The sequence below is a fragment of the Ambystoma mexicanum genome, chromosome 11 (assembly GCF_040938575.1).
Source record: "Ambystoma mexicanum isolate Mex_15411 chromosome 11, UKY_AmexF1_1, whole genome shotgun sequence".
NCBI classification, from domain to species: domain Eukaryota; kingdom Metazoa; phylum Chordata; class Amphibia; order Caudata; family Ambystomatidae; genus Ambystoma; species Ambystoma mexicanum.
Window position 1 is genome coordinate 444,627,206 of NC_090934.1, and position 12,130 is coordinate 444,639,335.

A 12,130-nucleotide genomic window follows, 5' to 3' on the forward strand; every position below is an offset into this window, starting at 1 on the left:
TCAGTGAAAAAGATGTGGCAACAACTTAGATGGTTGGTTAATCCAAACTAAATGAAAAAATTCTGATATTATTATTATTATTATTATTATTATTATTATTATTATTATTACATGCAACACACCCATAGGCCTCAGTGTGCACACAAAGATAAGCAGCAGTCAATCATAGGGGGCACATAGTCATGTCCAGAAAGATCAAAAGAGAAGAATTAGCATCTTCGTCATAAGAATTGAACAACAAGGTTTTGATTACTTTCTTGAAGTTCTGAAAACAGGGAATTGCACAGATGCCAGGTAGACGAAAGTTCCACTGGCAAGGTGCACACACATTAACGTTTTTCCCTCCGAAGTCCTTTAGTTGAAAATGGACAAGATGAAGGTTATTGGTGCGGTTAGATCATAAAGATATATCACGAGTGTCATGTAACCTATCAAACAAATAACCCAGAGCCTTACCTGCATAACATTTATATGTGAGGGAGAGGATCTTATATCATATTCTCTGTTGGACCGGCAGTGAGTGGAGCAATCATCTAACCTCAGTCACGTGAGCATTCCAGACCGCTCGAACTGTGCCATTTTGGGCAGTCTGCCATGTTTTTAAATTGGCCAAGGTGCAAGCAACAGTTGATAGATTGTTCCTAGACAGATAAGACCTGATCTGCCAGATCAGTTTAGTAATATAAGCACTGGTGTTTCTCACATGAGCCACATGTTTTTTCATAGAGAGATTCAAATCAAGATGGACTCCTAAAGTTTTAACAGATGACAAAACCTGGCTGAGGCAGTCCGCAATCATAAACTGCCTGGATCTCTTATCCATTTCTTTAATGTATTGAGCAGAGCCAACAATTAGCAACTCCGTTTTGCCATCATTGAGAGACAGGGAGTTCACTGCCATCCAGGTATGAATCAAAGCATAAACTTGATTTATTTTGGAAGCATTAAGATCATAGCTCACTGACAACTCAAAGATGACCTTGGTGTCTTCTGCGTAATTTTATATTTCACTTCAGCACTGTCTAAAAGATCAAAAAGTGGCTGAAGATAAACATTAATAAGTGTTGGGAATGCAGGAGCAATGTGGCACACAGCAACCAAGTAACGCAACCAGTGCCTTACAATCCAGCCCACAACTGTCTCAGAGCAGTTGACAATGTTTGCCAGCCTCTCAGTTGTCAGTGACTGGTCAACGAGATCAAAAGTCACCAACAAGTCAAGCAGTATAGGTTGGTCTAAATGGCTTTTATCAACTATCTCAACAAGGTTACTTTTCATAGTTGAGCACGTTGTTTGGGTTCAGTGCAAAGCACAAAACCAGGATTCATGGTTTCCAAACAGATGACTATTATCAATATGCTCTTGAACCTGGAAGTACGTAATCCTGTCCATAATTTTCAACGTGACCAATCCTCATGATCAGGAATGTGACGACGGAAATATCCATACTTTACAGACAAGCCAGATGACAGAATTGGAAACGGTAATAGAGCTGCATTCCTCCTTTTCAGTTATAATATGGAGGAGGGAGATATATCTCAATCAGCACAGACTTCCAAGAGTACAGCATGTGGTGATAGACATGCAAAAAAGTAGATAAACCAGCTCATTCCCAATTATGAGAATAGCACTTGTTTTACAATTCTGGAGGTTTTTGATTCTGAGGAAGCAGAAGTATTTAACAGACAGTAACTTCAGTCACTACTTAAGCTGATACCGGAACTCTGTGTCCTCACTACTGAAGACATAGAATATATAAAAATCATGGAAACAATCTTTTCCCAGAAGATCAATTATTCATTGCTACTCCTCTAAAATAGTATTATGTATATTAATCTTTGTATTCACCTTTTTAAAGATGGGTTTTGACTTAATAATCTGTTCTAAAATTAAAGTGAAAGACACTAATTGCTGCCCATATTTGAGAATAGCAGGTGCCAGAAGTGGTCGGTAAACTAAAGTCTTGAATTTATTTTAATTGTTTTTATTTGTTCACTTGTAATGCGCCCAGCCCGCAGGCATCAGGGCACAGAGAAAGGAAGCAAGATAAAGAGAGAAAGAGGAGTGATGGGTAAACAAACAGCGATAAACTACCGCAAAATTGTGGTTTTCAACCAGTTTCTAAATCTCAACAGATTGTTTTCCGCACGCAGAGTTTTCGGGAGTTTATTCCACAGCATAGTGGCTTGAACAGCAAAGGATCTGCCCATGTCACTGGCTCGCTTACTCTTAAGAACAGATAGGCAGACATCATCACTTGATCTGGTAGTTCTTACCGAGTGATGAGCCTTGACACAATCTTTCAGATAACCCGGGGATTGGCCATATAGGCCTTTGTGGACTATTGTCATAGCCGTGAAGTGGATACGTGCTTCCACCAGGAGCCAATGCAGGGTCCTTCTATGAGAGGAGATGGGATCATGCCTAGGTACGTTTCTGGCAATACGTACTGCATCGTTTTGTAGTACCTGCAGGCGCTTTAAACTGTTTTTACTAACCCTGGTCATCAAAGCATTGCAGTAGTCAGTCCTTGGTGTTATTATTGCCCAGACAAGTGTAGCATAGTTAGCTTCTGACACATAGGGTATAAACGGTCTCAAGAGCATAAGAAGGTACAGGGCATTGTTTGTAATATTTTCAATATGAGCATCTGGGCTCAAGGTCGATTCAAAGGTAACACCCAGTGTCTTGACCTTGCCAACTACCTTAATCAAGTGCTTTTCAACGGTAAGCCCAACATACTGACTGTCGAGTTTAGCTCTAGCCTGGCATGAGCTAAACAGCATAAGCTCAGTGTTAGTGGGATTCAGCACATTCCATTATTGGCCATTCAATTCTGTGTTGTAGCATAAACTTTATTAATCCACTCAACATCATCTGTTTCTGATGTTTGTTAACCTGCTTAGAATCACATGCTGTGCATAGTCCGACATCCAGTGGTCACTGCGGAGTATTGCATTTTGTTTTTCGTAGTCGAAAAGGGGACGTCGACAAGGCGTGTCTGTAACACTATCCCTATAGTGACGTGCAGTGTACCCACAATCCCTCACGCGTTGAGGTCCCTCAGATTGTTTTTTTCCTCACAGATATTGGTCGCCTTTACGCAGAGATCCTCAAGAGACATTGCAAATATTCACTTGACCATTTGGTCATTATTAATTAAATATTCACTCGACCTTTGGTCATTATTTAACATACCTTACGTTAGGTTCCTCCTTCGACGAAGCTGTTCTCCACTGACAAGATCTTCAGCGGCTGTGCCTTCGACGGAGGGGATCCTTCGGCATCGCCGAACACGTGGCCTGGCCTCGCCGGCCTCAAACAGTAGGGACAGTGGGGTCGTGGGACATTTTTTTGTTTCTCTTTAAGAATGCCTTTCTCTTTCCCCACCTTTTCCTTCGCGGTTGTTATCACGTCTTATCGTTTCCTCAGCTATGCAGAGGACACCATTTAGGTTTTGCCCGCGCTGCAAGGGCAAATTCACCTAGAAAGACCAGCACAAACGGTGCAACCGTTGCTTGCCCCTCGACCACAAGGAAGACGGTTGTGCGGCCTGTAAGCTTCTTAAGCCTAAGACTTTAAAGGACCGCAGGGTCAAAAGGTGGGCAGCCTACGCCATGTCTAGTTCCAATTCCTCACCTGCCGCTGCCGCCGCCAAAAGTGACGAGGAAAGTGATAACCCGACCTCCACTTCGGAGGTTGTACACCCCTCTAGGGAGCGGTCACGCTCCTCGTCGTCCCCTCCTTACCTCAGTAAAGAGACGAATCATTCCTTCTCTATCTACACCTGCATTGGTCAGAGGGGTCAACCCAAGGATAGAAAAATTATTTAGCCCCTCCCCATCGGACCCGTTATACATCAAGGGCCACTCTGCACCAGACTCCTTAGTAGTAACAAATACAAGAAAGAGGGCAGGGGTCCCGCTATCAACCAGTGAGGCACCACCAGATAAAGAAGGTAAAAAGCTGTATGCCCTAGGTAAAAGGATTACAGCCTCGGCAGCCTTTTCCACCAGGATTGCCAACAACAACTCCTTACTGGCAAGTTATGCAGATGCCCAATGGAGCAAACTACGCAAAGACATCGAGGAGGTACCTGAACCCCTAAGAACTCGGCTTCTGGCCACGGGTACTGAGGGAACCTTAGTCAACCAGAGCATCATTAAGAATACTCTAGATGCTGCAGAAACGGCTGGCCATTCCCTAGTCCAAGGAATCCTCCTCAAACGTCATGTCGGGCTACGTAATTCAGGGTTTAAACCCGAAACACAAGCATCTCTCATTAACAAACCAATAGAGGATGCCAGCCTCTTTGGGAAGGTGCTGGATGATGCATTAGAGACTGCAAAAAAGGATGTTGACACCATTAAGACCCTGGATCAAATTTCAAGGCCTCCCAACAAGCGAGGTTATGGAAACAGATGCTTTTTTCGAGTCCAACACCAGCAACAACATCAACAACAGCAGCAATACTCTGCAGGCAACTGGTCCTCGAATCAAGGAACCAGTGGACAATACACCCAGAGAGGTCAGCGTCGTGGCAAGGGAAGAGGTCGGGGTCCCACCCCTAGAGGTTCCCAAGCCACCAACACCAAATGACCCGAAGATTCAGGTCCCCTCCCATGCTTCACCGGTCGGGGGCCGGTGAACATCCTTTCTTCCAGCATAAGAGGGAATAACATCAGACCGCTGTGTACTCTCAACCATAGCCCGCGGCTACTCTATAGAATTCAACCGCTCCCCGACGTACAGACCCCCAAGGGGACGACGCCTGTCACCAGAGCACCTCGCCATCCTTCTTCAAGAAGTGGACCAGCTACTAGAAAAAGGAGCAATAGAGGTTGTGCCTCTATCACAGGTAACGGAAGGTATTTATTCAGTGTACTTCCTTGTACCCAAAAAGGACTTAACCATGCGCCCTGTACTAGATCTGCGCCCAGCGAACAAATTTGTAAAACCTCAAAAATTTCGTATGGTGACATTACAGGAAGTAATCCCCCTGTTATCTCAAGGGGATTACATGACAACACTGGACATGAAAGATGCATACTTTCATATTTTAATGTTGCCAGCGCACAGAAAATACCTGAGGTTCATGATAGAGGGCAAACAATACCAGTTCAGAGTGCTACCCTTCGGCATAGCGTCAGCGCCGAGGGTATTAACGAAAGTACTGGCAGTGGCAGCGGCCCACCTGTGCAGGTTGTCCATCCCAGTATACCCTTACCTCGACAATTGGCTCATAACAGGGGATTCTTACGAGATATGCTTCTCAAATACCCAAAAGACTGTAGACCTTTTGTTCCAACTGGGCTTCTCCATCAATGAGAAGAAGTCCAGCCTAGAGCCCAGCCAGATCAAACCATTCCTAGGGGCTCTAATTCGAACAAAGGACGGCCTCGTCTTCCCCTCCAATGAGAGGGTCCAAAATATGCTGTTTCAGATCCCTCGGTCGAGAGGTGACGGTGCGCAAAGCAAGGCGTTTGCTGGGAATGATGGCATCATGTATATATATGTATGTATATATATATATATTTGGTACCTCACGCGCGACTGCGCATGCGCCCTATGCAAGAGTGGCTCAACAGCCAGTGGTGTCAGGCCAGCGGACAATGGACGATCTAGTGGTGGTCTCGCAGGCCTTGGTTCTCTCGCTACGGTGGTTGTCGAAGGAAAATCTTGTAATAGGGAAACCATTCGCCACCCCCGCAGTGGAGGCCACTCTAACCACAGACACATCCCTCACAGGATGGGAGGCTCACCTATCCCATCAGACTGCACATGGAGTTTGGACTCCGACCATAGCATCCAAACACAGAAACTTGCTGGATCTGTTAGCGGTCTTCAAAGCACTGAAGGCTTTTCAGGCACACCTGCAAGGGAAGACAGTGATGGTTCTCACAGACAGCACCACAGCCATGTTCTATCTGAACAAGCAAGGGGGCACTCACTCTCCAGGACTGTCCAAGCTGTCCCAGAACATCTGGAAGTGGGCTCTCAAACACAACATGTTCCTGTTGTTACAACATGTACCAGGGGAACTCAATCTGCTAGCAGACGAACTCAGCAGAGACTTCCCTCTGCCCGCAGAGTACGAATGGGGGTTACAAGAAGACATTGTCTTCGACATCTTCACACAATGGGGATTCCCAGAAATAGATCTGTTCGCAACTCTGGAGAACTCCCAATGCCAAGATTACGCCTCCAGGTACCCCCAGAACCAGTCCATGGGGAACGGTCTATCGATACCATGGTCAGGAAAATTTGTTTACACTTTTCCCCCGACTCCCCTTCTCAACAAGATAGGGCACAAGATGCACCAGAAACCAGTCACCATGCTACTAGTGGCCCCTATGTGGGCCCGGCATCCATGGTTCGCTCACCTTATGGAGATGTCTCTGTCTCCACCGGTGAAACTACCCTGCCCGTACAACATGCTGTCACAGGACAAGGGCAAGACACTACACCCATGCCCACAGACCATGAACCTAGCAGCATGGCTCCTGAGATCATAGAATTTGGTCATTTACAACTCCCGCAGAAATGCATGGACATTCTCAAAGAAGCTAGAAAGCCTAACACTCGTCACTGTTATTCTAGCAAGTGGAAAAGATTTGTCATATGGTGTAGAAATTAGAGCATCAACCCGGTTGACTGTTCTCCCACACAAATTGTTCTGTACCTGACTCACCTACTAGACTCAGGATTAGTGTTTAATTCTATTAAGGTTCATTTAGCTGCACTTTCCACATACACCACTTCTCAACTTAAAGTGTCGTGGTGGAAAGTCCCAGTTATTAAAGCCTTCATGGAAGGAGTCAAAAGAATACACCCTCCCATAGCTAACCCAGCTCCCGGATGGGACCTAAATGTGGTATTAACCAGGCTCATGGGCTCACCCTTTGAACCCATGCACAAACCAACGCTTAAGGACCTCACCCTTAGAACTGCGTTTCTAATAGCTATCACCTCCATCAGGAGAGAAAGTGAACTACAAGCGCTATCTATTCTAGACTCCTTTGTAACAGTTCACAAAGATAAGGTGGTTCTACGCACACACCCTAGGTTTGCACCTAAATTCATTCCTAAGTTCCGTGTGAACCAATCTATAGAACTACCAACGTTCTTTCAAAACCCTTCAAACTTGGGATAAAAAAGCCTGCAAACACTGGATGTGTGCAGGGCAATTATGTTTTATATGGAAAGAACTAGGCCACTGAGAAAGACTAATCAGTTCTTTGTCTCGGTGGCAGCAGGAAGAGAAGGAGATGCAGTTTCAAAATCCACTATATCTAGATGGATCGTACAATGCATCACCCTCTATTACACTCTTGCTAAGAGAGAACTACCCTTCAAGCCAAGAGCACACTCTACTCGAGGCACTGGGGCTTCCATAGCATTCATTGCAAATGTCCCTCTTGAGTCCATTTGCAAGGCGGCAACCTGGAGTTCTGTACACACCTTTACAAAACACTACTGTCTAGATGCCCACTCTAGGTCTGATTCACAGGTGGGACAAGCAGTATTAAGACACCTTTTCTCTACTGTTCCTTCTTATAACCCACCTCCAACTCCGGGTACTGCTCGCTAGTCTATGCACAGCATGTGATTCTAAGCAGATTAACAAACATCAGAAGACAATGCATTACTTACCGTAAAAGCATTTCGATGGTTGTATCTGCTTAGATTCACATGCGCCCACCCTTCCTCCCCGCTCGGATGGAAGGAACATAGACATCCTTTTATCTCTCTATCTTTTCTGTACTCCCTTACGTCTATAAGGCTCCCTCAGGGCAGAATAAATACAAATAGAGGGACCTCGAAGCGTGAGAGATTGTGGGTATACTGCACGTCACTATAGGGATAGTGTTACAGACACGCCTTGTCGACATGTTTCTCAGATGGGCTTTGCAGTAGTTGCTCAACCGTCCATAACATGCTTTTGCTATGGACTATGATCTTTACAGACTACAGTCATGCATTTGATTGGGTCAATCGAGCTACACTATGGTGAAAACTACTGACCCGGGCCATTGATAGGGGCATATTTAATAAGCTGGGTCCACTCCTGGATGGACAGGCACATTATCTAGTCTAATAAATACCAATAGAGAACTAAAGCAGGGGCACGTCTTAGCACCCCTGCTTTTTAATCTCTATATGGCAGACCTACCCGAGGCCTTAGCTAGGTGTAAACCTTTTCCACCTAAATGGGGTTCCGATCATATATCCATCCTGTCTTATGCAAATGATATTGTAATCATGCACCACACTCTGGTTGGAATAAAAGGTTATATTACGATGTTAATTAAATATTCTGTTGAGAATTATTTAATAATGAATACCAAAAAGACTTACTTGATGAATTTTGGAACAAAATATGTCCCATAAATATAGGGCTTCAGGTGGGTCATGATACTATTGAATTGGTGTCAACATATACTTATTTAGGATTTCTGATCTGTAATGAAAAATCTGAGAAAGTGCTAATGACCGCAATTGAACTGAAAGCTTTCAGAAAGCTAGGTGCCATTATGCGATTCGTTCATAATCATCAAGGATTTAGCATCAGTGGCTTACTTACTGTGTATAAACAAACCGTTGTTCTGACTGTTTTGTATCAGCTGGAGTCGTGGGATAGCCCAGAGAGATAGTTCAATTGGCTTGAGTGTGGCTTACTGAGATGCATATTAGGTTTGCCAAATTGTCTTCCAGTTAGTTTGATACGATTAGATCTTGGACTGGTTTCCATAAACACTATGTTAAACATCAAGAAAGTGATCTTGTGGCTTAAAGTCATTAAACAAACGATGACCCATGTGCTTCCTAATGGAGGAAGTAATGTGTGCAGGTGATATTAAGAAATCGGCAGGATGTTAAGAATAGTGTGCTAATTTCTTAAATAAAATTCAGTGCACCCCATACTGGACTATGGAGCTACATGTTATGATTAAGTAAATTCATAAGAACGCTTTTAACTGGGATTATTGTGACAGTCTTGACTCATTGAAGGTTTACTGTTACTTATGGCCATCAGCAATCTTATCTTCTCAAATGTCCTGGACCTAGAGTAAGAAGGTTTTTTTTTATGCAACTTAGGTTCAACATTCTTCTTTGCCTTCTTGTACTGGGGGCACAGTAAAACATTCAGACGGATAAAACACCTTGTCACTTTTGCTTGGATGACAGCAAAACAGCATCCTTACGACACATCCTCACTCAATGCCCACGATTTAGAAGAGAATGTATCCTATTTTTGGGTCGTTATGTACACATTCCCCAAACACTGCAGACCTCGGCTTTTTGCTGAAGATGTATGTTGGGAACACAGTGCCATTCATAATTGCCATTATGAGTGTGTGGGGTGTAGCCAACTCTTTGATTTAACATCTCTGTGGGAAATGATGGTATTCGTATACTCAAATGGAAGCTAGGTAGCATATTAAGGAACATTGTGTAGGTGTTATTGGTTCACTTATAAATGGATTTAAGTGTTTTATTTAAATTGTATTTAGCTGTAATTGTATGAGTTTTTATCATATAGATAATGACTATATTACGTATTCATCTGTTGGTATAAGAAGTATATTATACTATAACACACTTATTATAAAAAAAGAACAAAAAAAGAAAAGGAAATAGTAGGTAGAGGTAAAGGAGTGAAGGAAAGTGCTTAAGAACACCAATATAATACATTTTACACATCAGGCTGACCATGTGTTGGTGCGTGAAATGGGGCTTGGCATGTATCATGGCTGGATGAGGCACACTGGGGTTGCGGCGACTGTGGATGTGAGCCGGACCCTTCCTGTGGAATGCCCCGGCTGCGTTGGTCCAGACCAAGTAGTGAAGGAAAAAGCTTGTGAATGCCAATATGAGGCATCTTAAACACCAGGATAGTGCACCAAATTCCAATGTAGAACTATGTATATGCACTGCTTCCAATGTAAGACGGTTTTCAATGACATAACTGCATGCTAATATGCTGTTCTGCTTTCTTCTGATACAGTGCGCTCATCTTGAAAGTTCCAGAGATGCTGCTTGATGCTTCATTCCTGTTTCCACCATGAACAGACTTTGTAGTGTCAATGTTGACTTGTCTCCTTGAAGGTGGCCTGATTAGCCTACTATGACATGATATTAAAGAAGGGAATGATTTTTAGAGGACGACACCTGAATCGCACCTATCTTAAGATAGTAAAATATGACTCCTGGTCTACACCTGGTGATAACAGTGGTTCCCATCAATGAGGTGGAGTATTTTTTTCCCAACCCATTACATTGTTAGTCCATTATTAATGTCTCAAGCATTAAGCAGCACAGCACACACATATTCTACCAAGATCCTGGACAAAAACATCATCAGTGATGCATGGAATTGAACCTCCCAAGTCTACCCAAAAACTCCAGTAGACCAATGGCAGGAAAACATAGAACCACCTTAAAATCAACACACGTTCATATCCAGGAGCAGTCAGAAAGCAAAGCCACTTGGTTTAACAAAGAACCCCTGATAAAGAACATCTTGAACCTCAGAATCGTATCCTCTAGAAGATGAAGAGCATGACCACCAGGACCAGTGTTCCGTCTTCTACATAAAATTGTCTAGATGTCTAAGACAGGGATAACTTCAATCCAGATGATTCGTCGTAAAAGAGCCCTGTGCAGTCCTAGAAGCAGGAGCAGACCAAATGAAAGCACTCCCAGTCAACAGAGAAACCTCAGTGATTCTAAGCACATGAACTTCTTGCCCTCTTGCACTGGAACTCCCAACCTCTCTCTGTCCACTCCATCCCCACCTATGCTTCCTTCTGCACCTCCTTGAAATCACTCCTTCTTCATTCCCCTCCCTGACAACTTTTTCACTCTCACCTTTCTCCCTCTCCCTCTTTTACCCCGTCTTAGTTCTCTTTACCTTCCTCCTTCACTCCTAAGTCTTTTTTTCGTCCTACTGTCTCACATTTCTCCTTGCTCTCTTACTTCCTCCCCCACTCTCTCCTCTTCTTCATCCTAGTATGTAAATTGTCCCACTTACTGTTTTAATGGTTTGATTCATACATATTGTTATTTGCTTCTCCTGTTTTATGCTCGATGTATTCTGTTGTTATACTGTAAAGCGCTTTGGATTAAAATGCTATATAAATAAAATAAATACAAATACAAATACAAACAAATAGAACCAAGGCATCTAATGTATGCAGCTTGACCTTTGGATGGTCTTGGAATGCAACATTTCTATTAAATGATTTCATAAGAGCTGGGTAAACCAATTCAACTGGGCCAGTCACTCACTCCAATTCTTGATGAACAGCAACTGATCCCAAGCAGAATGCTGTCTGACCCTTGTCCTGCTTATGTATTTGCATCAATGTGGCTGCTTTTGTAATTAAACCAATGGATTGATAATCTAAACGTTTCCTCCTGTGTGACTGCTACAGAAGCCTATGTTGTGTACGGTAGTCACCTAGTGAAACCTCTCTTGGCCACCAGCCCTGCACACTCAGTCTCTAGCATCACTTTCAAACTAAATGCATCTAAGCCTGGTAACAAAATACGTCCCTCCAGCTGGACAACATCATGTTTTTCCAACTATTAAAAGCAAAGTAACTTTAAGGTTCTGACTTACTCCTTTATTTTGTGTGATGTTGCCATTTGTGACACAAATCATGTTTTTTCATTTATTTGTGAGGACTGGGAAATATACCATTTTATTTAGTTGCATTTTACAAATAATATTTGTTTATTTAACGTTTTACCAGACATAGTTCTCTATCTATCCATCACAAAATGTCAAGACTTTCCATCTTCTGTTCTCAATTTTTTTAATTCTAGTTTTTAAATGAAAATGCTGACCGAAGATGACTCGCTTACTTAATGGTAAGTGCTGCTTTCTAGCGCATGAATGCTATGTGCTAGGATGAAGTCTTCTCGCTCATTTTCCTACTTCGACATTAAGGTTTCTCGATCCTTTGCAACCAATCTCCTCTATGGCAGAGACATGCTAATGAAAGGACAAAAGGGGCCCCCACCATGCGAGGGGTCCAGTCCTGACTTCCTCATGCAAAGAAGTCCATGTCCATTTTTTATAAAACATAAACAATACATGTCATTATATTGTACAGGTTCTGAG

The 12,130-nt window shown here is 43.2% G+C and overlaps 1 protein-coding gene across 2 annotated transcripts in view; it reads left to right on the forward strand.

The window, feature by feature from the left end:
• The window catches only part of LOC138503492 (hatching enzyme 1.2-like), a 650,573-nt gene extending 638,960 nt beyond the window's left edge, over positions 1 to 11,613 (forward strand). For both annotated transcript variants that reach the window (XM_069623268.1, XM_069623269.1), the window contains one exon: positions 10,010 to 11,613. Coding sequence is in view for 1 of the 2 variants with exons in the window: in XM_069623269.1 (XP_069479370.1) it covers positions 10,010 to 10,023 (14 nt within the window). In the remaining variant the exon portion in view is untranslated. The remainder of the gene's footprint in view (positions 1 to 10,009) is intronic.
• The last annotated feature ends 517 nt before the right edge of the window (positions 11,614 to 12,130 follow it).